This window comes from Panicum virgatum, chromosome 2K (assembly GCF_016808335.1).
Source record: "Panicum virgatum strain AP13 chromosome 2K, P.virgatum_v5, whole genome shotgun sequence".
Lineage (NCBI taxonomy): Eukaryota > Viridiplantae > Streptophyta > Magnoliopsida > Poales > Poaceae > Panicum > Panicum virgatum.
The window spans coordinates 51,384,138-51,408,625 of record NC_053137.1 but is presented as its reverse complement, the minus strand read 5'-3'; the positions used below and the strand labels follow the sequence as shown (position 1 = coordinate 51,408,625).

Genomic DNA, 24,488 nt, shown 5'->3' with positions numbered 1-24,488 from the left:
GCCACGGCAAGACCTACTCCTGGATGGACATAATTGATCCGAATTTGGGTCTATCGAAAATATATATAGCAGTTCCATCTGTGTGGGTTTTGCTGCCATGATGATTGATGGTACTAGCACTCGGTTTCATATAAGGCCTCCTCCAAAGGGTGATTCTTAGTCAGCTCATAGAAGTTTTTTAGACCATATATAAACAGTATCAAAAGTGAAGAGCTATCTCATATTCAAAATATAGTCTTATACACGAATTTTAAGATTGCAAGGGGATGACGTGTGGGTCATTCATGTTATGAGCTATGTGCTAAGAGCTAGATTATTAAAAGGGGTATCTCTTAGAGTGCTTAGAGCTAGGCGCTAGCTTGTACAATTGGAGGAGGTCTAAGACTGTACTTTGTATGTACCTCACCATTTTCCTTTTCAATCGAGTGGATTTTATTTTCGTTGCTAGGTCAGGTTTCATCAGCTACACCTACACGTATGTAATTGAACCGCACTTTCCCTATCGCATTGCTAACATCGCGACCTTGACATTTTCCTCTTATCTTAGCTTCACTTTTTTTTAGTAATATAAGAGTTGGGTAACAGAGAGCCGTGTATAATGGTATTTTGGGTTATTCTTTAATGGCAATTGTGGGTATTTATAAAAGTATGGAGTACTTGGGTTAATTTTTTAGCAACAGTGATACATAATTTATAAATATGCACATGGGTAATTTAGGATAGTTTTTACGTATTGGTTGTGGTAGCATGCTATTTTGATCTTGTTTTTTCTGAATGGTATGTTGGTGGAAATTTATATTATTGACCAAGTATTAAGGATAGTATCGTAATTCTATAGAATTTACTTACCAAGAATTAGGTGAACCTCCCTGATGAAACTTGTGGTGACACTGCCACCCTTAACACCATCCATATCTTGCCCTCCCAAAATAACTAATCCACTGTTGTGGCACTGACGAACTCTCTCATTGCTTCCACCGACGTCACCAGTGGCGGAACCAGGATTGAGTTGAACCTTGGGCCGAGTTTTAAATATAGTTGTGACAAAAACCAGACGTCGACAAACTCATAGTTCAAAAGATACACGAGAACATAATGTAAAGATAGAAAACATACAACAAGTGTCATCGCGAAGTAGTATATTTATTCTTCTTCAGCAATTTTTTGGACTTTTTCAACAATTTTTTGGGCCAAACCCCGGGCCATGGCACGGGTGGCCCGGGGTGTACATCCGCCACTGGACGTCACCACGTCGTCCCCTATCCACCTCCAGCCTATCTAGCAATGAACCACCAAAACTCTTTTTCTGAACCTACACCCTTCAACCATTTTGACAATAAGGGCGCGTTTAGTTCCCAAAAATTTTCACCCAAAATTTTCACCTCCCCTTTAAACACATGTATGAAGCACTAAATGTAATTAAATAACAAAACTAATTACACAGTTTGGATGTACATGACGAGACGAATCTTTTAAGCCTAATTAGTGCATGATTAGCCATAAGTGCTACAGTAACCCACATGTGCTAATGACGCGTTCAAATGCCTCAAAAGATTCGTCTCGTGGTTTCCAAGTGAGTTCTGAAATTAGTTTTTTAATTATTGTCCGAAAAGTCCTCCCGACATCCGGTCAAAGTGCTGATTTGACATCCAAAAATTTTTGGATGCGAAACTAAACGCGGCCTAAGAAGCAAAACATTATTAAAAAAAAAGTTTGGTGTGACATTACCCAAAGGGAGAGGATGGGTGTACCTAGGAGAACGACAAACAGAGAAGTATACATACTAGGCGACAAAAGTAATGTGCAGATGTTTACTGCCGCATGCGGCTGGCCTACAGCCTACTGCTGCTGTACTCCGTGTATCTAGGGTTCTTAGGCTGTCTACAATGGCAAGAGCAAGAGCAAATTTGCTCTTGCCTCGTTTCCCACGCCCTCTCTATCTACAGTGCCAAACAGTACATTTACAGTACCAAACAGTAGATTTACTCTTCCATTTCCTCCTATCGCTGTGGACGGTCTTACTACTAGTTATACTAGAGAATTTTGACTATTAATTACTAGTATTAAATGAAGGCAGTTTGTAAAACTAATTCTACAATTTTGTGCTACTCCGCAAGATGAATCTAATGAGGTCTTCGACCGCATGTTTAGATGATGATTACTGTAGCATTATTGTAGTCAATTACAAATTAATTATCATCATTAGATTCGTCGCGCAAAGTTGTATCCATTCGTAAAAAGACTTTATAAATAAATTTTATTTAATACTTCGTACATATAAGATTCTTTTTTATACTAGGTGTTCCGGCGAACCAACAGATCCCTACTACCAGAGCCTGGACTACACATGCCGACACCGGCACTGGCACGCCGCCCGCGCAATCCAACCGGCGCGACATCATCTTCACCGCGAACGCTGGGTGTACGAGTGCTCCAAGCGTTTCAATTCAATCGCCGCCGCGGAGCCGTGGACCACGCCGCCGCCGCATGCGCCGGGTCCACGGAGCTCCCCTCCTCCCGTCGCCCAGCCGGTCCTCGTTCCTATCGCCCTGTGCGCCCGGTCCACCGCCCGGGCCTGTCCCCCCTCCCCCGTCTTCATATCGCCCTGTGCAGCGCCCGTCGCGCCACCACCCCCACGGCCCACCCCCACGCCGCCCGTGTAAACCCCACCCGCATCGGCGGCGGCGGCGGCCGGCCCACGAAGCGCGCGCCCCCCACCCGGGCCCCATGCTGCGCTGCCACACGCCGCCGCAATGCGGCCGCGTGCCGCTCCGCCACCACGGGAGGCGGGAGTCGGCGCCCGGGGTGGCGGTGCGGTGCGCGCGCTGGGCGCCGCAGGTGGCCGGGGTCGAGGCGGCGTCGCCGGGCCACGCGGCCGCCGCGAAGGCGGAGGCAGAGGCGGCCAGGGCGGGAGGGGGTGGCGCGCGGCCGAGCCTGGCCGAGCGGCTGCGGCTGGGGAGCCTCCTGGAGGACGGGCTCTCATACAAGGAGAGCTTCATCGTGCGCTGCTATGAGGTGGGCATCAACAAGACGGCCACCGTCGAGACCATCGCTAACCTCCTCCAGGTACGCTCGCGCCCCCGATTTGTGGCGTGTTCTTCTTAATTGGATTCGGGATATGCTGGATTCAAGAGTTGGGATGCGTGGATCTGAATTTAGGACGCTCCAAACTTGTGGTAGAATCGGAGCTCCTCTTCTGCGCTACGATTGGATTCTGAAAGAGGAATCTGGTTACTGTTACTCCACGAATATGGGCATGCCCCTTGCATAAGTTGAGCTTAGCTTAGTTTGTGCTTTGGTGGATTGAAATGCTAACTGTTCTGGTTTTGTTTAGTGTTGCAAAGTCGCAAATCGGCCATAGAATTTTACAATATGAATGCAACAAACTGGCCATTTGCAATGCTAAAACCTAGTGTGCCTCTTCTCTGTCTGCCAGTCCTGGGAATGGGATAGAAGAGATAAGAGCTCTTGAATTCGTGTGCTGAAGGCAATGCCTATAAGCAGCTACAAATTAAGTCATGTGCTGGGAATATGGGGGTGGTTCTCACTGTCACCAATTTTCTGGATGCGCTTGCTTTGGCATTCACAAACGAAATTCATATCAGGTACATGTCCCTGGAGTTAGCATTGGTGGAATTTGGTGGATCCAATGCATTTGCTGGTTTGAAATCTAAGTCTAGAGATGAAATTCACTCCAAATGGGACAAGAGTAACTCCCCATGTTCCCATTTGATCAACTGGTTCTGAAGTATCAATATTGCTGCCATTTATAGCAAGCATATAGAGGTGTACTGTTGTTTTTTTTGTTTCCTGTATCATTTCTTTAACGGTAAGCATTCTCATAAATACAGGAAGTAGGATGTAACCATGCCCAAAGCGTTGGGTTCTCCACTGATGGTTTTGCCACGACCACTACAATGAGAAAACTCGGACTTATTTGGGTGACGAACCGAATGCACATTGAGATCTACAAGTACCCAGCTTGGTAAATTTTCAAGCTTACATTGAACCTTTATTTCCACCCTTTTTCCTACACTGAGATTTAATCCTGACTGTTAACTCTGTTGCTTGCAGGGGTGATGTTGTTGAGATTGAAACGTGGTGCCAAGAAGATGGAAGAATCGGTACTCGTCGTGATTGGATCCTCAAGGACCTGGCTAATGGTGAAGTTATTGGCAGAGCTACTAGGTACTTGCTGCTTGAGTATAATGCAGGGCCTAAAAGAGGTTCATCGGTGTTTCATTCTTTTTTAGGCTGATATGATGCTTGCAGTCACATTCCATACCATGTTTCTATCTCCTAGTAAATGAAACAGGAAAAGTGTAATTTTATTCCTGTTTGAGATATATTTCTCTCGTCCTCTAAAAACTTCATTCTACCTTGTTAGGCTGGTGGTTTTCACCTTTAGTTGATTGGTGTCAATCTTAAACTTGTGGATTTTATCCTGCTTGTTCCTCTGGGTGGCATTATACCATTCACTTGCATAAGCAGGGAATATTAATTCTTGCTGTCTTTACTGAAAGCAACCTTCATATTTAGGAAGTGAGACCAATTAATGAGGCTTTAGCAGTGCAGCAAACTGTTACAAACTAGACAGTAGTAAACTAGTAATGAGCTGATCAGATTCATTTTCTGTTTTCTTTTAGTACAGAATTGCATATTTTTTTGTCATAGTGTACAGTACAAGTAACTGTGGTTATATCACTTATTGTCCAGCAAGTGGGTCATGATGAACCAAAATACACGGAGACTTCAGCGAGTTAGTGATGATGTGAGGGATGAGGTGTTTATACACTGTCCAAAGACTCCAAGGTAAAGTGGCTCACTTTTGTTTTCGACATTCTGCATATACATGCACTATTGTTTTTTCCGTACAGTTCATGAAAGTGCCCAAGCAGTGTGCCTGTTTGGACCTTAGCTGAAGTCTATTTGGGTTTTACACTCATCTGCGCCATTTTAAGCATCATTGGATGAAAGTACCTTTAGTTCATTGGATGAATATGTCCTAATCTGAATAACATGAAAATAGCTTGAAATTTTTTTTGCATGTAATCAATCTGATGCAATTGTCTTGGTTGTTGGCTTGTGATGATTGTCACTATAATCTCATACTGTAGTTATAAGAATTGTAAACAAGCTACGGTTGTGCAGATTAGCATTCCCAGAGGAAAATAATGGCAGTTTGAAGAAGATTCCAATTCTTTCAGATCCTGCACAGTACTCAAGACTAGGACTAGTGGTCAGTTTTCCTTTCCTTTGTGAATAATCCAGTTCTTAGCACTGCACTACTTCCAGTGCTGACAAACATTTATTTCTGAACTGCAGCCAAGAAGAGCTGATCTGGATATGAACCAACATGTCAATAATGTTACCTACATTGGTTGGGTCCTTGAAGTAAGTGTTCCACTAGCCTTTTTCTTACTTCCAATCCTGCTTTTAAACTTTGGTTTATGTGGGATATCTAATCAGAGTATAGTTCGAAATGACTCATTCAGTTGTTCCTTAGTAATACTATTTTCCTTCTAAATCGAAATTACCATATTTATTGATTTTGTGATGATTTCTGATAATTTTTTTTCTACATTCGAAACTGCAGAGCATACCTCAAGATATAATTGATACGCACGAGTTGCAAACCATCACTCTTGACTACAGAAGAGAGTGCCAACACGATGACATTGTTGATTCACTTACTTACATAGAGGAAGGAGAGGGGAAAAGTATGAACGGTTCTGCTTCTGCAGCACAACACAAAGAAGAGCGGCAGCAGTTCCTGCACTGCTTGAGATTTGCTGGGAATGGGGATGAGATCAACCGTGGACGCACTGTGTGGAGGAAGCTAGCTAGATAAAAATGGTTTTGGGTGATCTGTATTTTGCTCCGATTTGCTTATCGCGGCTGGCCTAGCATCCTTTGAGAATCAATTGTACCACAATTTTGTGATGGGTTTTGTTACCCGCTAAAACGTACCATGTAACTCTGCGATTTGTGACATTCGGGACATTCGTTGGAGTGTGTAACTCTGTCCGTTTTGTACCAGTGAACAATGTTCTGCGATGCAATAACCAGTGTTTTTCCAGCAACCCCAACTTTGCGTCAATCTAAGATGCCCTACTCAGCAAAATTTAGTCCATTTCATGGATGAAGCGTGAAGAATGTTACAGTCTTACAGACAACTTTGGGTCATGCGCAATTTTTCAAAATGCTGGTCTTTAATATTAAGGAACAGGGTTAAGGTTTGCCCAATAATCTGCTAGGCGGTGCTTTCCCATACAATAGACCGCATGCTACCCACGCGAACTGGTGATATTGTTGCTTCAGATCCATCGTGTGCAAGATATGGTGATATTGTTGCTTCAGATCCATCGTGTGCAAAAAATGAAAACGCGCTACAACCACCATTCCACATCCTGAAAATGTTGACAGAGAAATTCCTACGGACACCAGAATCTGCTGTTCTGCTAGCACTAGCAGCTTAAAACCCTCCCCGCTATTATGCAACAAGAAATAAGATGAACAAGCTAAACACACCTACAATTGTCCAAACACAACCAATTCTGTCGAAAGAAAGTTTGCAAATTGTTGCAATGGAGTGCACATATCAAATCCTAAAGATACCCACAACGAAGGTGCACAGGTTTACAATACCATCATGATAGCCCCTACAACATGAGCTTCGGATACAAACAGCGACATGTCCCTGTTTCTTTAGAACAAAGGCTGATGCTGGCCTGAGCAGCATCAGAATGCAGAGAATGGTTTTAAGGTTCATGGTCCATTCCCCAAAGACACTAGGGATACCAACCCAACATACTCTGTTGTTACTTCCCCTCTGGTCACTGAGCTCAGGACAAAATCATCTGGATACTTCCTCAGTAGTGGCAATAGGCTGCACCACGGCCTGCCTTCTGTTTCAGTTGATGAGACTGAGCCGTCTTGTTGTTGCAGGTACCTCCTGACCCTGGCACTAGGCCAGTTATTACCAAAGCGTTCAAGAAGCTGCAGATAATCAAGAGTGAGTCTGCATGTCAATAATTGCACAGCACATGGCTAAGCCATAGTGTGTTCGAAAGCATAGCAATGCACTGAAAAAGAATCATATGACCATAGTATTGTAGCCAAAGTTCTCAAGAGCAGATGGCAGGTTAATAATCGGCTGGAGGTAGTGGTTGTCAGGCAGCTCTGGAAGTGGTGGATGCCATATTCAATATCAAGATCTTAAAAATATATCCAAACTTCAAGTTGGCAATGTGTACAGAACTTCAAAAAAAATGTGTACAGAGAGCCTTTCTGGATGAAGAATGGATACCACCTATCAATTTAGAAACATGACAACTATATATTCTTTTTAATAATTTTGCACATTCGACTTTGCAACAATGCAACCACCACTTTAGTCACCTACATTGCAAACCATGCATGCTGCTAGGAAATTGTTTGACAGCTGCTACGGCAACTATATATATGCAGTGCGTAACATATTGAATGGATAATACGAGACAAAGCAGTCTTGCATTTGAATTTAGTTTAGCATTTATAGAACAATGGTCAATAATTCAACACTCAATTATGTCAAGTTTGACCCAACAATAACAAGACGTAAGCCAATATTTGCTAGTTAAACTGATTAAAAAAACTTTTGCTAGTTAAGATGACAGCATATTTCCATAATGTTTTGTTTCTTTTAGAATTCCAAGAATCTGTACAGAAATGGATTATTCTTCCACGACAAACCTCTGAATGGAGTTTCTCCATAGGCAGCCATTCTCCAGGACTACATATGTCAGGTATCAGGAGTACAAGAGATGACACGATATCTTTCTCTTCATCCAGGAGTTGTTGATCCTCTGTATCATTCTCTGCCAGGAAAAGCCATTGACATTTCAAAATGTTCAGAAACTGATTTCAACATATTCATATTTTGCAGCCAAAAGAAAGGATGCCTTGCTCACTATTAATTCATTCCTGGTAAATACTCTAATATTTTCTGTTAGCATGCAAGAATGCAGGAAAACAGGAGGGAAATGGATCTTGAATAAGTATGTAGCAGAGATAACATACCAGATTCACCATCTGTTACAGCTGGATCAGCAGTAATGCTATCGCTGTTAGAGATGTCCAGTTCTCCAGAGAACCTCCCGCTTTGCCTCACCCCATTTTCACCATTGCTACGGCCATAAACATCAGCATAGGAATGCCCAGGGCCATCAGGAAGCATCAAGGATGATGATTGGGGCACCGAGGAAGCATGAGCACCCCAAGCAGCAAGAGTGGCAGCAACAGAGCGAATTGCTAGGAGAAAGTAGAATTTTCTGCCAGCAATCTCAATGAGGTTCTGGGATTCCAGTTTAATTGGATCACAACCTGGGAGATAAGAGAAATTCCCGATGCTGCATCCATTTTTGCCAAGAACTTCAAGGGCAAAATGGTGGCGATCAAAATCATAGAATATACGTGCATGATGACGGGAAACACGTGGGCCTCTGCCCCCACCAAATTCAGAAAGATCCAAATCTACTTTGCATGTTTTAGTATTGCGCCCCAAGATGATTGAATATTTCTGTATAAAGTACTCAAAATCTTTACCCTGAAGCTTGGCAAAACCAGGCTGGGGAAAACCAGGCAATATATGATCACGATCAACTGATACCGCTGAAGAATTTGGGGCTGCCATCTTCAGTATTCCTGGTAGTAAAAGCAAACAAGATACATGAGCCTTTCAGTGTTTTTTACAGATCATATGGAGGATTTGTTAAAGTATGGTGCAGTTGTAATGCTGTAGATACTAGCAGAATTGCAAATATAGATTATGCAATCTCATGCTAAACAGCAGAGGCCATGATACAGGAGCAAAGTATACTGCTATTATTTTTTTTTTTAAAAAAAGAGATCAGAGTTCACAAATATATTCTACTCCCTCTGTCCCAAAATGTTGGTCATTTTGACTTTTCTAGTAACTTTTGCTATGCACCTAGACATATGTTATATCTAGGTGCATAGCAAACACTATGAACCTAGAAAAGTCAAAACGACCTACATTTTGGAATGGAGGGAGTAGTAGCTAAGATAATGGATGCTGCATAAGTATATCTTCTACTTTCTTCAAATCATTCCAGAAAAGACAGAGATATGAAAAATTATGTTTCTTGATAACATATGCAGACTACAAATAAAAACCAAAGTCCACTATTCCGTTAGTAGTTCAGTAGTATTGATGATGACATGTAGATACAATTTTGGGGGAATATAAGTTCCATTTCCTTTTCCAGTATCTATAGCTACTGATGAGCATATAAGATTATGAGCACAATTGGTCAGTGCCACTTATCCAGCCAGAAACTGTCACTTGGGCAACCAGGTGTCTGACTACATGTTCGCACATTGGGTTTTGAAGGTTAACAACACTACTTTTCCCAATCACAGTGGTGTGCATCAATCTCTAAAATGCCAAATGATGAATGCGTTTCAAAACCAGGCATGATTTTAAAATCATATGTTCATAGCAACTACCTCAAGAAAAAGAGAGAAATAAAGCTTGCGGAAAAGGAAATGCCAGTATCCAAGAGGGACACCTGTTAGCTGTGTTTAGAAGATGGCCATGAATTCATGGAGCACAAGAATATATTCATGAGGACAGTTTTCTTTATCCATATCAACTTACTAAAAACCAGGAGTGACAATGGAAATTTAAACTTATCTGGCATGATTGTAAAGCTCTCGCTAGGTCATGGCATGGCATCAGTCTGAGTAGCTCTAAAGCTGCTTGGATGCATGGCCCAATTAAAATTGTGCTTAAAACAGTCCAAAACTCATCATAGCAAAGTCAACATGCAGACTAACTTTCATCAAGCCTTAAGAGAAGTACAACCTATCAGAGGTAGATTTTGCACGAATTGGACATTTTTCAGTTTACTTTCCAGATTTCGACCAACATGACAACTATTTTTCAGATAAAAAAAGATTTGGAACATACACTTTGAATCAAGCTGTGGAACCCAACCTGATATTAGGACATTCACAAGGTAGCTAGAGCATAGATTTGAGTAACATGCATGCAGCCATGACATTGCCCACCAGCCAATGTAAATGAAGCTTGCGAGTAATGTGCATTGCATTCAATAACTACAAGGTTCACCAGTCACTGAATCTGGGTTCAGTAACTACAAGGCACAGTGCATGTGAACTTGGTGCACACCATGTGCTAAACACTACACATCCAGGCTATTCAGCGACGATCAGCTGTTGAGTGGGCAATGGTTGTTTCTCACATTTTAGCACAAGATGATGTATCCTCAAGTTCAGCACCAGATATGCCAGCTTTGAGTTGTGGCATGAAAATGGTGAACTTGTAAGTAGAAGTTTGGGTCCAAATCTGGATTTTTTATGGGGTGTGTGTGGGGGGGGGGGGGGGACCCATACAAAAACTACCTAACGTAGTAAAAAAACTGTAATAAAAGAACATTGCATAAATATGCCCTCACCCTAATATCTCACTTCTTCCTTGAATAAAGAGGAAGCCCCTAAACTGGTCAGCCAAAACTGGAGAATTGTTCTCATCCCAAACACAAAATTGCATGCCACATTACCTGAACTACTACCACCTTAACATCAATTGTAAGCAAGGCATGCACAATACATACAAAACAGTTGCAAGGGAGCATACATCCTTCTTGTCCACCCTTTCATGAAAGGGTTAATCAGATCCATCCCCTTAAAATTCGCCAGTTTTCAAATATGTCACTAAACAGGTCAAAATCTTAGACATGCCATCAAAATTAGCTTTTTATTTGAGATGTGCAATTTTTTAAATTGTTTGGACCAAACTACCCTCGTCTTCCTTCTCTAGCCATCTCCCGTGGTGCCCACCTCCTTTCCCTCCTCCATGGCTCAATATTTCCCCGCCGCCACAGGCCTCGAGACATGACCCCAGGCCCTCTTTACTCTGCCAGCAGGATCTGTGCAGCGACAGAGATCTCCCTCATCCCTGGCAGGCTGGCACCCTTCTGGAGGGAGCTCTTCTGTCCCCAAAGATGAACACGAGCAGATCCACCCAAGGTTGAGTCTGCCACCACTTCCCATCATATCTCAAATAAAAAGAAAATCGTGATGACATCTCTAAAATCAACCTTTGTGGTGGAATGTTTCAAAATCAGCAAAGATGTAATGACACGTATTTAATAAACCCTTCTATGAAACCATTATGTTAACTCCTCTAGCAGTCTATCTACTACCATATCAACCCAGCTACCTTAATACTCAAGTTTTCTCATCATAACTCACATGAAAACATGGTATCTCCTTTTGTATTACTTATCACAGGACATCAAACTCTCTAATACACAAATCCGTCAGCATATATGCAGATTCAACACAGACCCATTTCAGATTGATGGACTATGAAACAAAACAAACAAAGCAAGAGGGGAGATGTAACCTTCAATAGGCAGCAAAAACAGCCGAGCTCGTGATCCCACCGAAGAACTCCACGATCACGGAGAAGCCTACGAATCCCTGGCGGGGATGGGCAACCGGCGCCGGCGCCGGCGGCCGCGGAGGCAAGGAGGTATGACGACGAAAGGAGATCGCTTCTCCCCAGATCTATCTCGAGTTGTAGCTCAATTCCCCAATTCTCTGCACCCTCTCAGCATGTTAAATCCAACTTTTCTTGCCTTTTCCGTTACTTCTCGGCTACTTCCTTTAATCGTTGCATCCTCCTTTTCACCCTAAATGCCAAAACCAGCAGACCAAAACTGCCTCCCTCTTTCTCTTTCCAAATGAAGCGTGCCGCGCGTGTTCATAGCAAACAAGAGCGGTGGCGAAGGGAGGTGGACCTGAGGTAGCGCCTCTCTCGCCGCTCACTCTCTTTTCCTCCACCAGTGCCGCTTCCAGAGACCCAACCCCTATCCCCATGACCATGAGCTCTGGCGCCAGCCCCCTTGAAGCAGGCACAGCGGTGCAGGAAGGCTAAGCAAGCTGATGATGCAAGCAGGGGCAGGGCAAACAAGCAAGGTGAGGGCGCCGCGGTGTGGAGTCCGATCCAGCCGCTCCCACCCGCACGGCCGTCAGATTGCTGTCACGCCAACCCACCCACCCAAATCCATCCCAGTCCCCGTTTCCCCACCCCGGCCGATCCCAATCACCGCCGCCCCCTCCCAAGCCCCGCCGCCGCCGCCTATCCCGTGCTGCGCACCCGCCGCGTACTGCAAGCCGGCGCCACTTTCCCTCCACCCCCGCCATTGACCTCCACCGGGCACCACAGTGCCGGTTCGACCGCCCCATACCTTGTACTCCCTTCGCCTCTCTTCAATTCGCCGCCGACCTGCAGCACTACCGGACCGCATCCTCCCCCTCGCCGTGGCCATCACCCCCACGTCAGCCTTCTCCTTGCTGTGGTCGTTGCCACCACCAGCCACCGCACCTACTCCGGCGAAGCACGCGGGGGTAGAAGGAGAACTCGGCCCCCAAACCCTGCTTGAAGAGCAACCGGTTTGAAGAGAACCGGGCCCAGTTTCGAGTCGGACACCAAAACCCTATCCGAGGGTAAAACGGGAAAGCTGCAAACTTAAGGGAGCTTTCCTTTGCCCCCTCCTTGCTCTCTCTCGTCAGTTCCTATTCTACCGCCGCCTATTTCCTGTGCCTCATCGCCGGCGTCCTCGCCGCCGGCGACGGGACACAACCAGCCAGGACGTCCTCCGAAGCCTTCTGAAGTAGAGGGGCGTCGCCCGCGCCCTCTCCCCCGTCCTCTACTGGTGCTGGACAGTAGCGGAGGGCAGATCCATCCGGGCTTGGTTCGATTTCTTTCGTTGGTAAGGGGCACTAGTTGTTTAAGATGGCTTTGTTCATGCAGCTCGTCTAGGGATCTCTTCTTTTCTGTGACAGAGCAATCGTATTCTTCTTTCTCTTCATTCAATTTGTCGCTAATCCGTCCATCTTTGGTTTGGTCTGGTTAGGTTCTTCTGCTTGGGGGGAAGATTACACGACTTGTGGTTGCAGTTCGTTTTGCAGAGATAGGCTTTGGGGGGTTTTGAACCCCCGCATGCGCCTGGCTGATTCTGCCCCTATCCAGTATTGATGGGGAAGAAGGTGAAGGCTAAGCCGAAGAACCTGCGTAAAGCGCAGGAACGGGGTCCTTCAGCCTCATCCTCAGATGTTGGACCTGGCGATGCGGCATTGCAGGACGCAAGCCTCTCAGCAGAAGAAGCAACTGCGTCGGCCAGTGGCAGGGAGCATTGCGGCCACTACAGCCGCGACAGTGCCCATTTGGACAAGGTCCTCCTGGAGATCTTGTCTTCCAAGCACGTTGCGTCGTGCGAGCATTGTCGGGAGGATGCCCCGAGAAAGAAAGGCGGTGCTGGAAGCAAGGAGAAAGGTGGGAAGAAGAAGAAAGGAGGCGCCTCCAAAGGCGCTGCTGCCAAGGCACAGGCAAAGGCTGAGAAAAGCGATATGTGGGTCTGCTTGGACTGTGGTCGGCATTTTTGTGGTGGTGCAGTAGAGGATACCAAGCCCTATGGCCATGCCAGACGGCATGCTAAGCAGGACCGGCATTGGTGGGCTGCAAGGTATGATGACCCAACAGTTGCTTATTGCTTGTCATGTGAAAAGGAGGTGCCAATTGAGATGCCCAAATTAGAGACAGTTGTGGCAGAAGTAGTGGATGCTAAGGTGGTTGGTATTGAGGATACTGATTCATCAGGTTTGGTTAACCCTCATGCTAATGTGATCAAAGGGCTGCCAAATCTTGGAAACACATGCTTCTTCAATGCAGTGCTGCAGAACCTCCTTGCTCTTGATAGGTTGCGTAGGAAGATGTTAGGACCAGATGTTCCTACAGGAGCACTTGCTATGTCACTGAAAAAGCTCTTTGCAGAGACAAGTGCTTCAAACCATGCAGGAGGGGCACTTAGCCCGAAGAATCTCTTCTCAAGCATTTGCTCAAAATATCCACAGTTCAGGGGCTACCAGATGCAGGATAGCCATGAATTACTCCGCTGTTTTCTTGATGGTTTACGCACTGAGGAAACTGATGCACGGAAGCTAGTGGAAGAAGCTTCAGATGCAGGGGTCCCCACAATTGTCGACTCCATCTTTGGGGGTCAGCTGTCTAGTACTGTGTCCAGCACAGAATGCTCACACAGTTCTGTGAAACACGATCAATTCCTTGATCTCTCACTCCCAGTTCCATCACGGAGGCCTCCTACCAAGAGTGTTTCATCCCCACCTGCAAAGAAGATCAAACAGTCCATACGAGATAGGAACAAAAGTCGCAGATATGGGAAGACTCCTGCTCGAGCATCTCCTTCAGTGGAGAGTAATAAAGAACAGATTCAAACAATTACTGCGTGCAACAATTCCCAAATTCCTGATTCAGAACTCAAACAGGTAGTCAGCGAGAAAGAGCCAGAGCCCTCTATCTGCAGTGAGTCATGTGCTTCTGTGTCTAATATAGAACAAAAGGCCACTTCAAATGCGGTGGATAGCATATGCTGGTTGGATTACCTTGCCGATGCAGACGAAACAAAATCTGAGATTCTTGATTCTGCAGATTCTACTGAAGCAGGACAGATTTGGGAAAGTAGGGATGCTGCACATGATCCTTTACACCCTCAGGATGATGCCCTACCTAAAGAGCAGATCTTGGGTTCTGAGCACTCAGGTGAGAACACTGTTGATGATGCTCCCCTCTTGCAGCCTGTTATCTTACTTCCTTATAAAGAATTCGGTACCACTGCCAAGGAAATGGATGAAACCATAGAAAATTCACAGAATTCAGCATGTGTCGTTCCTTCTCCAGATGTTTCTCCAGTAACGGAAAATAATATTCAACCTGCATATGGTGGAGATGTAGAGCAAGATGACTATGGTATTGGTGATATGTTCAATGAACCAGAAGTTACTTCTGAAGTCAAGAAAGAAAATGGTAAAGCTGAAGACATTGATGTGATGGCTTGGAGTAGTAATAGTGCTGATGATGAGGTAGATGATAGTAATGCTCCTGTATCAGTTGAGGGCTGCTTGGCTTTGTATACTGAACCAGAGCTACTATCTGAACCATGGTTGTGTGAGCACTGTACTAATGCTGCACGCCTAAGCGCTGATGAAGCAAAAAATGTCGTGGAGATGAAGGATGGTGCTGAAATAAAGGATGGTGAGGAGATGATGGCCGGTGGTGATGTAAGACAAGATGGCGAGGAGTTGATCATGAGGTGCAGCAAAGAGGACATTGATCAGGTTATGAATACTGATGGTTGCAAAAAGGACATTGATCAGGTTATGGCAACTGATGATTGCTCTGACAATTTACATTCTGGTATACATTGCAAGGAAGGAGGATGTGTGAATCCTTCTTTGGCTGACCCTGAACAAAACTGTAATGGTAATTTTCCAGACACAGAAAATACTACTACACAGAGAACTGTTGCAGCGTTCACAGTTGAGAAGACTGAACCGTCAAATAGTCAGACTGACGATAAGGAACAGGGTGTGGATTTGAGAAGCTTAGAACTGGAGTCCTCATCTTTGAATAAGCAACAACATGATGCGGATATCCAGTTTAATGATGGACATAATGTGGATATAACCGCTGATTCTACAAGTGCACCAGTGAGTTGTGATAGTGATTCTGTGTCTTTCAGTGCAACTAACAACGTAGAAGCTGAACGTGTTGGTGGTGCTGAAGAAGTTGTTTCTAGTAGCCTTCCATCGGATGCACAAAAAACCTTGCAGAGTGCAAAAGATAATGAAGATGTCATCACAAGGAATCAAGGCAGGAGGAAGCGAATGAAGATGGTTGGCAAGGCACAGCAATTGGAAGATAGCCAAAATAAGAAGAAAGAGGATGAGACAAAGGTTTTCAGAGCTGCAATGAGAAGAATTCTTATAAGCAAGGCTCCACCTGTATTGACAATTAACTTGAACAGATTCAGCCAGGATTCCCATGGTCGATATAAGAAACTGAAAGGGCACGTGTGCTTTAAGGAGATGCTTGATATACAGCCATTCATGGACCCAAGGTACTGTATACTTCTGAATCTATCTATTTTTTCCTTCAATCAGTCAATTATTCTCTGCTTTCCTGCAATTCGTTACAACTTTATTCCTACTGGCCACATGGTGAAGGCATCATGAGTATATACTTTACCTGCTAATCATTTATAGTGTCTAATCAACTAATAATACTCTTGCAAGTAACATGCATATACACGTACTGTGAGAAAAAAAAATGGTGTCATGCTTTGCTGGTACATTCCAAAGTGCTGGTTCCTCATACACAACACCTCACCCTTGTTATCCAAATAACCACATTACTGATCTGATTCAATTGAATGCAGGTTGTTTCTTTTTTTCATAATTTTCTTTTCTTCTTATGAAGAAATTAGAGTGGCTTTTCTTATTGATGATTGCTAAGAAGTAGATAGCCATGGCCATGCCATAAATTTTAGATCATGTCCCTCCTAGGTTTAAAATTATGTAATGTGCTAGGATTTTCTGCATAGAATGATGGAAAGATAATTGCTGATTGCTTGCTGTCTTATTGTCTGATTCAAAGCTTTCATGCTCCTATCCATGAAAGAAAGAGTTAAACATCAATCTTTTTTATCAAGGTTTATCTATTGCAACTCATAGAGTAACATGATTTTGGTTTGAAGTATTTTATCTTTTTTATTTATTTGCAAAAGCATGTTAATGATACAAAGGGGCTACTTCTTTCGGGTTTTTAGCATACCACTGCAAATTGACAAAACGAAAATATGTGTGCACAGTATAATAGTAAATAAACTATCCATTTTTTCTGATTTTTTAAATTATATAGAATGGGATGTAGCATTGGCATGCAATTTCTTCTCAAGTGTGTGCATCAGGTTTTTGTGGGCACACGCGTGCGCCCCTAAGAAAGAGAAGAAAAGAAATCTTCATGTTCCAGCTTCCCATCTTTGCTAACCAAACAAGTGTGCATGCATTCATATTCTTTTGACTTAGCATAACGTGGAGCAAAATTCTATACTTACTGCCTGCACAATTATAATTTGTGATTCTAACCTTTGGATGAGACCTTGACGATCATTGCTTCTTCTATAATCTTGTGATTCTATGTGATAGGAGTGGGGCATGATTGTGAATCTTGTGATTCTATATCAGCAGCAACAGTTCTTTCACTTCTTTGCAGCCTTGTGATTGGCCTGTTCATCACTATTTTCTGTTACCTGCAGATGTAAGGAGAACAACAACACTGCTTATCGTCTTGTTGGTGTTGTCGAGCACTTGGGAACCATGACAGGTGGTCATTATGTTGCATACGTGAGAGCTGCCAAGATTGGAGGTTGGCAGCAGCAGAGCAGTGGCTCAAAGTCTTGGTTTTACGCAAGCGATGGACAAGTGAGAGAAGCCTCTCTGGAGGAAGTTCTGAACTGCGAGGCTTACATTCTGTTCTATGAGAGGGTGGCCGACTAAGATAAGATCTCTGTCAGCCCATTCATCAATTAGTCGTTTATCAGGGGGGCAAACTGGGAGGCGGGAAACACCATGTTGGTGGGCACAGCCCAATGAGTCTGCATACTAATGTAGCTATCGACCAAGTCCATTTTGTTCCTTCGGTTGAGTCGCTCCATGGCCCCCAGGTGGCTTCAGTACCATTCATTTCCTCGGTCGAAGAGATTTTCACAAGTGGACTTGAACAGCAAAACTTCAAAACTTTTCATACTCCCCTACAGCCATATCTTTTCTTTCTTTCTTTTTTTTTGAGAACACATAGGTGGTGGTGTGGAGATTGGTCAAAATTGGCAGGGTTTTGTTAAATCGTTCGGCGCGATACATTTCCTTGGTACATTGCTGCCCCTAAATTTTGAGTGATGGGGGCGTATACTGTAACGTGTTAAGCCTCTCTCTATCCCGTAGTTGCAATTGTCGCAGAGCTGTTTTCACCCTTGTCACCCGGAGGCAGTTGTATCTGAGAATCCTTTTCATCATATATATTCAGATTCGTTATAAATTTGTTCTTGTAATCATGGTTTCAGAGTTTGCAACCTGGCAGCTTATTCAAAAGTCCTAGTAGTGCTGGTACGTTGGATCGCAGCGTAACGAACAAACGTTGCGGATGTCCAGCTTGACTGGCTTGCAACTGCGCCAAGCAAAATGGTAGCGTAAAGGGCAGCGCCGCAGCGAGTTACCGCTGGCGTGCCTGAAGCTGTGCCGCTCGGCATCGGCTATTCGGCTCACTGTTACTCGACTCACGTCTCCCTGCTTGCCGGATCCGTCGAAACCCCGGCAGAAGCAGACCAGGAACCCGGCGGCGCGAGGAACGCGATCAGAGCACACCAGGGCTTGCGGTGCGGCTCCGTCCCAGGTGAGGATCCCGTTCGGTGCTGGACGACTGCGACCTGAACCTGAACGTCCCTGCGACCGCCGCTCGCCGCCGCCCCGGTCGACGCACCAACCTGAAACGGCCCGACACCCCCGTGCCAAACGGCCAGAAAAGTAGACAGCTCCTGGCGCGCGCGCGCGGCTCCAGCCCATCCATGATCCACCCACCCATCCGTGATCGGTGTGTGTCCCATCACGAGGCAAGGCAACGGCAGCCCGCGACCGCAGCCGCAGCCGCTAGCCAGTCGATCGGTCGGTCAGGTCATCGGTCATCCAGCCGCCAGCCCACACAAAAGTCCGCGCGGTCGCGGCCGGCCGAGCCGAGCGCGCGCGGTCGCCAAGTGGCGCCCGAGACCGCGCGGGCGCGCCCGACGCCTCGCGCCTCGAACACAAGAGCCCGAGCGAGCGGGGCCGCCAAAGCGAACAGGAAGGAACCGGTCACGACGGTATAAACCGGATAGCGGGTGGCCGCGCCAGCAGGCGGCGTCAGCGACTCCCTCCAGTCCAGTTGGTGGTGCGCGCGAAGGCGAAGCGAGGGATGGAGGCGCGGGCGCGACCGCGGCGCGGAGTGACGCTGGCCGAGCAGCTCGCTGCGTCGTCCAACCTCCGGGACCTCCTCAAGCTGCGCGACGGCAACGGCCAAGGCGAACGCGCGGCGAGGAGGCGCCGCACGCTGCTCGACGTCATCCGCGACGCGGACGGGGACCGCGCTCCTGCCGCCGCGTCCGCACGCCGCGGCGTCTGCCCCGCGACGGGACGCACGGTCGCCGCGGAGCCAGCGCCGGCGCCAGAGGAGGCCGCGCGGGGGGAGAGGGTGTCCCTGATGGCGCTGCTGGAGCGGACGGAGCAGCAGTGGGCCGCCCGCGCCGCCGGCGGGCACTGGAAGCGCGTGGACGCGGAGGACGACGACGCGCCGGAGGAGAAGGAGAAGGAGAAGGGCGGCGGCGGGGGCGTGGGCGGGCGGGGCTGCGTGTGCGTGGCGCGGGGCAAGGGCGCGGCCTTCATCCCCTGCGGCCACACCTTCTGCCGCGCCTGCGCCCGCGAGCTCCGCGCCGGCCGCGGCCGCTGCCCGCTCTGCAACGCCACCATCCGCGAGGTCCTCAACCTCTTCTGACCTGCCGCCCCTCCGCCGGCGACGGCTGTTCTGTTCGTTCTCCCCGCAACAAGTCATCTTTCCATCGTTTTCGCACCGGGTTCACGCTCCAATCTTGAACCCAGTTACCCAACCATTCCTTTCATCGCAGAAACCTTGCAGTGTAGATAATTTTTTTTTCTGTCTCGTTCTTGCTCGTTCTCCTCCTCGGAACCGAAGATAGATTCAACAGGACACTTGTACTACATCGTAGTGGATGCAGCATTCATGGATCAAAATTCAATTCCTGCAATCCCCATCTCCAAGCCGGACGTAGTATCCATCACGAGTAAAGATCCTTGGCTCCTTGTCGCACATGAACGGCGAGTACCATGCCGGCCGAATATCCCGGCGTTACTGCTCGGAGATTGCGTGACGGTACACGCGTATCATCCGAGGCTCGCCCGCCTACCAGTGTTGCATGGGTTCATCAAAACTCCACCGGTTTCTTCGTTCCCCTGCGTTCAACGCCTCGGAAACGTTCAGTTAAAACTGCGGGGATACCTGTCAGAACAGGAGAAGAGAGGCGATGCGATCGATGGCTCCTTTTTTTTTCGTTCGAAGGAACAGGCGACGGCGACCAGAATTGTTGAAGAGCAGGCCATCTGCCTGCCCAACCTGAACACGTTAGGCCGGCCGGTGTGTTGACTCGGGCGAACGGCTCTGTCAGGTCACTCTCGTAGGGGTAGGGTTGGTCCGGATCGTGTGCGGGCGAACAGTCCGGTTCGAGCATTCAAGCTGGATCTCACCGCGCTCACTATGTTCGGCAGCTCCACCAGTCTCCAGCTCAACAGTGTTTTCCTCTCACACTGTTCCAGCACCAGCTTCCAGCCACCAACTAACCAACAGTATTTTTCTCTCACATCACTCCAGCACCAGTTTCAGCCCAGCGAACAGAGTCACTGCCTGCGCGCACGTGATCGATGATGGTCGACGCCGATCAGTTCAGACCCGGGATCGAGCCATTCAGGTGCCGGCACGGCGGCGCCATCCGCGGCTACATTATGCTACGCGGCGCGCGGCGCGTGCGGATCACCCACTTGGGGTTTCGATTGGATCGTGCTGGCCTGCTGGGTAAGGTTGCCGAGCGGCCTTTACCATGATGCCGTCCACCCCTCGCCGCCCCCTCCCCGGTGGTCGCCGCAATCGTCCCGTCCCGGCGGACACTTGGCGACGAGCGCCGCGTCCTCCAGGCCCCGAGGCGCTGCCCGCGACGGCCCCGGCCCCGGCCCCGGCCGGACAGGCAGGCAGGCAGCCTCACCCCGGCGCCGTTTGTCCTTGCGAGCGGCGGCAGCGAGCATGATTGCGACGACCCGCTGCGGGCAGCGACGAGCCACCAGTCGCGGCAGCGAGGAAGAGGAACTGGGGCCCGCGCGATGGGGGCGGGCCGCGGGTGCGGACAAGCGCATACTCATAGTAGCTGGGAGGGGTCGCCGTGTAGCGCACAAGATTCCAGGGCCGCTCCGTGGACTGTAGCGGCGGCCGGGTGTGATGCGCGCATTATTGGCTCGAGGGGAATTATTGAACGCGGAGATGTCGCTGCTCAGGAGGCCTGCAGCGCGGTCCTGCTGCGGTTAGGATCCCATTCCCGTACACAGATTACAAATTGCTTGAATGCCTCTCTGATCCACACCTGTCACGTCCTCTTGCGTTGCGACATGACCTAATAAGACTTCTTTGGATCCAAATACTAATGGGCAAAAGTGCTAAACTTTAGCACTAGTGTATCCAAACAGGAGTGTTAATAAGATTGAGTAAAATTTAGCTAAAAATTCAAAGATTTTTGTAAAGATACTCCTAAGTGCTAAGTGCTAATAGATGTTAAAATTTTGTACTCAACTTTAGCCACGGACCCTAAACCGGCTTGCTTGGATTGCTCGAACGGCTACTGAAAAGCATTGGTACCAGTCAGAACTCAGAAGATTTGGCAGGCAGGCATAGATGCATGATCTTAGGGAGGCTAATGGGTGGTTGAGCTGCTTGCCCATCTGCTGCATGGGGCTCCAGAGATCCCATGGCCTATCACTAATCCATCATTCGCAGCGATCAGATGGAGATTGTCACAGCCCAGAGAAAAAAAAAAGAAAAAAAATCCCCTCGCCGGGCCCACCTGTCAGCCACCATTCTCCTCCCTGCTCTGTTTCGCGGCACACACGCGTCGCCCCGCCGCCGGCCATCCTGGGGACACGCGCCGGCCATCCTTGGGTGCCGTGCCACGCTCGTCCTCCCTCGCGCATCCTGCCGCTCGCCCTTATCCTCCACAGCCCCCTCAAACCCTAGCCATTCGATCCCAAATCCACCATTGCCACAACCGCCCCGAGCTCCGTCGCCGCCACGGTTCGTCGCCCTCGCTGTGTCCCTCGTCGATTCTTCGCGAGGGGAGCATCTCCTACCCCTCCTCGACCCGTTCCCCTTCTTACCCGACCTTCTCCCTCGCCGCGCAGGGCCGCCGCCGCGCCGCCCAACGCCACCGCGTCGCTCGTCCGTCGCCGATGCCCGTCCGCGCCGTCGCTGGTGAGGCTCGCCGCCTCCTCCTCATCCCTGTGCGCGCCTCCCCTGGCCCGCTCCGGCCCTGCCTCTGTCGTGCCGCCGTTCGCCAGCGCCGCCGCGTTGCGCGCGCGGGCCGCGCCGTGGGCGCGCGCACGCCCCGGGTCAAGGCCGCCCGGCCTGCCTTGACCTGGCCCAGGGGCGCCTGCCCGTGGGGCCCACCGGTCGGCCTCTGGCCTGACGGGTGTGGCCGGATCCGGGTGCACCTAGCAATTTTGCTGGGGTTTCATTAGATTTTATTTGTCTGCAATCTTGCGAAATCCATAGAAATTCGTGTATAGCTTCGAAAAATATGAAACTTATTTTGTTGGGTTCGTATCACTCAGATCTACTTAGGAAAAATAATTTTCATATGTTACTTTGTTGTAGATTTATCTTGCAAAAGTGAGTTTAATGCTTAGTTATTTGAGTATTGCTCTAAAAAAATTTCAAACTAAATTTTGTTAGACTCCTTGTGAGGTGTAGTTTCAGTGCTGCAACTTGTTCACATGCTTCCTTGCTGTTTATCAAAGTTTTAGCTTGTTTTCTTATGCTTTATCTGAAAATAGTTTAATATAGAACTTTTTGCTGGAAAGTGGGAAAATAGTAAAACTAGTTTTTGTAGCTTTGTTTTCATCCCTAGTATCTAAGATAATTTTCTTGGATTTGTTTAGATAAGATTGAATGTCTTTTCCGATTTATCTTGTTTTGAATAGCTGAAAACTAATATATTTATGATTAATTATAGGAAAATTATTTTCCTTCAAATTCAATTTTCTTGAGTTCATTGCAATGTTATCGGCATGTTCAAATTATTTCATGATTTATGGTTGTTGTTTAGTTTATTTCTTAATTCTTGCATCACATTCATGTATTACAGTGACCGAACCGTCGGAGGTCGAACCTGTAGAGCCCACCGAGTCCGTTGAGCCTGAACCCGGAGTCCCGTTCGTGGTCGAGCCCGAAGTTAACCAAGACAAGCAGCTAAGCATATTCCTTGCACCTGTCTAATCTGATTTAGTTTAGCTATTCCACTTGGGTATTGTTGGGCTATATATGTATAGTATGTATGTATTGTATTTTTTACCTATCTTTATGCATAGTCCTTCTTTGATTTGTTATCTTTGTTTTTGGCACTAGTTAGTTAATTACTTAACTTGACTAGATGCTTAGCCCTGCTTAGAATACTTATATTGCTCGCTAGACAGGAATGGTTTGGAGGATCACATTTACCGGTTACTCTTGATCGCACTGGTTCGGTTGAGTTGTTAAGAGTTTGGTAGTATCGAGATTCGAGTGGAATGGTATGACCTAGAGAATGGAGTCACATGGGCATAGTCCGCTTGGATCGTTTAAGGACCGTCCGTGGATGACGTCGGCTTTGAGCACCTTTCCGTGCTACCACATATCCAATATAATGGTATGGATAAGCCAATTATCTTCTTTGACTTGATCATTGATGTGCAGTTCTAGATACGTGGCTAAGGGCTATGCAGAGAGGCTTAGAGGTGTCCCCGGGTGGACCTATGTGTAGAAAAGTTTAGAGATGTCCTCGATGAAAACTAAGTCTCTATGCGTAAGCTAAGTGTGAAGATTTCAATGATCGAGCCTCGCTGGGAACGGCTGACACGAGTATCCCCTTATCCAACTCTGGCCGGTTGGGTGAGTCGCATGGTCCTCGCGTCGTGTGGGTAAAGTAGTACCTTGCAAGGTTTTTTAATCAATTCGAATTGCCGCGCTCTCGGTTATGAGCAAGCTCTTTATCCCATGAACTCCTTGTAGAAATTCGGTTATGATGGAAATGGTTCAGGGCACCTCTGTGTCACTTTATATGTTATACTCGTAACTAACTAAAATTTAATGGGGGTTTGAGCAATATTAATTAATTGTGATAGGTGATAGTGTAGAGAGCTATTGCTGATGCAATAATTACTTAACCTTAAAATTTTTACTTGAGCCATTGCATGATCCTTATTTATTTAATCGCGTAAGTCTTGCGAGTACCTTTTGTACTCAGGTTGCTTTCTAAACCTAGTTACAGGTGAGCCGGAAGTGGTGTTCGGCCACTTCTACCCTGCCGATCCAAATGCGGGGGAGGAGTAGGTCATTGTGGCTGTGATGATGTCCTTGAGCAAGGCATCATTATCTTAGTATGTCTTTATCGTAGTCGAGCTCCGTGAGAATATGTAAATGCAATAAATTTTAAGTTTCTGTTTAATATGACTATCGTGAGCCCAAGGCTCGTAAGTGAAGCTTGAAACTCATCTATATCGAACTTGTAATATTAAGTGTATAAAACTGCTCTTGAGGTTCATCGGCACTGTATATGTGGTTGTATAACCGTACGCATGCTTAATTCTGGGTACGTGGCAAACACGTACCGGGACTACCGGATTTGATGTTATTTTGGACGGATGACGTGTCGGTTATTCGTGTCTCTAGATGAGGAATAACACATGGCACGCTCTCCAGC

The 24,488-nt window shown here is 47.0% G+C and overlaps 4 protein-coding genes across 6 annotated transcripts; 3 read left to right on the top strand and 1 right to left on the bottom strand.

Moving 5' to 3' along the window:
* Positions 1-2,440: 2,440 nt before the first annotated feature.
* LOC120695788 (oleoyl-acyl carrier protein thioesterase 1, chloroplastic-like) lies at positions 2,441-6,089 on the top strand. Its single transcript, XM_039979022.1, has 7 exons — positions 2,441-3,066; positions 3,852-3,985; positions 4,075-4,188; positions 4,717-4,812; positions 5,152-5,239; positions 5,326-5,394; positions 5,597-6,089. The coding sequence occupies exons 1-7, from the start codon at positions 2,488-2,490 to the stop codon at positions 5,849-5,851; spliced, it is 1,335 nt and encodes a 444-aa protein (XP_039834956.1). The 5' UTR covers positions 2,441-2,487; the 3' UTR covers positions 5,852-6,089.
* A 448-nt stretch (positions 6,090-6,537) lies between these two features.
* LOC120695787 (FHA domain-containing protein FHA2-like) lies at positions 6,538-12,104 on the bottom strand. 2 transcript variants are annotated; one of them, XM_039979021.1, is made up of 5 exons: positions 11,435-12,104; positions 8,587-8,685; positions 8,062-8,412; positions 7,735-7,859; positions 6,538-6,999 (listed from the first exon to the last, which is right to left on the bottom strand). In XM_039979021.1, exons 2-5 carry the CDS (start codon positions 8,672-8,674, stop codon positions 6,769-6,771), a joined length of 795 nt encoding a protein of 264 aa, XP_039834955.1. In that variant the 5' UTR covers positions 8,675-8,685; positions 11,435-12,104; the 3' UTR covers positions 6,538-6,768. The 2 variants fall into 2 exon arrangements, with proteins under 2 accessions (XP_039834955.1, XP_039834954.1); XM_039979020.1 differs by having other exon boundaries at positions 8,062-8,685.
* Positions 12,105-12,556: 452 nt separating this feature from the next.
* Positions 12,557-17,999, top strand: LOC120695786 (ubiquitin carboxyl-terminal hydrolase 2-like). 2 transcript variants are annotated; one of them, XM_039979019.1, is made up of 4 exons: positions 12,602-12,806; positions 12,951-14,653; positions 14,792-16,010; positions 17,208-17,986. In XM_039979019.1, the coding sequence occupies exons 2-4, from the start codon at positions 13,072-13,074 to the stop codon at positions 17,446-17,448; spliced, it is 3,042 nt and encodes a 1,013-aa protein (XP_039834953.1). In that variant the 5' UTR covers positions 12,602-12,806; positions 12,951-13,071; the 3' UTR covers positions 17,449-17,986. The 2 variants fall into 2 exon arrangements, with proteins under 2 accessions (XP_039834952.1, XP_039834953.1); XM_039979018.1 differs by having other exon boundaries at positions 12,557-12,806; positions 12,951-16,010; positions 17,208-17,999.
* Positions 18,000-18,708: 709 nt separating this feature from the next.
* LOC120695785 lies at positions 18,709-19,742 on the top strand. Its single transcript, XM_039979017.1, has one exon. It carries the CDS (start codon positions 18,896-18,898, stop codon positions 19,469-19,471), a length of 576 nt encoding a protein of 191 aa, XP_039834951.1. The 5' UTR covers positions 18,709-18,895; the 3' UTR covers positions 19,472-19,742.
* The last annotated feature ends 4,746 nt before the right edge of the window (positions 19,743-24,488 follow it).

Coding starts and splice junctions, on each gene's coding strand:
- LOC120695788 (XM_039979022.1), top strand. CDS start 2,488: ATGCGCCGGGTCCACGGAGCTCCCCTCCTCCCGTCGCCCAGCCGGTCC. Junction 4,813..5,151: donor CACTGTCCAAAGACTCCAAG/GTAAAGTGGCTC, acceptor ACGGTTGTGCAG/ATTAGCATTCCCAGAGGAAA. Junction 5,395..5,596: donor ACATTGGTTGGGTCCTTGAA/GTAAGTGTTCCA, acceptor TCGAAACTGCAG/AGCATACCTCAAGATATAAT.
- LOC120695787 (XM_039979020.1), bottom strand. CDS start 8,674: ATGGCAGCCCCAAATTCTTCAGCGGTATCAGTTGATCGTGATCATATA. Junction 7,860..8,061: donor TGTAACAGATGGTGAATCTG/GTATGTTATCTC, acceptor TTTTCCTGGCAG/AGAATGATACAGAGGATCAA. Junction 7,000..7,734: donor TGGAGAAACTCCATTCAGAG/GTTTGTCGTGGA, acceptor GATTATCTGCAG/CTTCTTGAACGCTTTGGTAA.
- LOC120695786 (XM_039979018.1), top strand. CDS start 13,072: ATGGGGAAGAAGGTGAAGGCTAAGCCGAAGAACCTGCGTAAAGCGCAG. Junction 16,011..17,207: donor CAGCCATTCATGGACCCAAG/GTACTGTATACT, acceptor TGTTACCTGCAG/ATGTAAGGAGAACAACAACA.
- LOC120695785 (XM_039979017.1), top strand. CDS start 18,896: ATGGAGGCGCGGGCGCGACCGCGGCGCGGAGTGACGCTGGCCGAGCAG.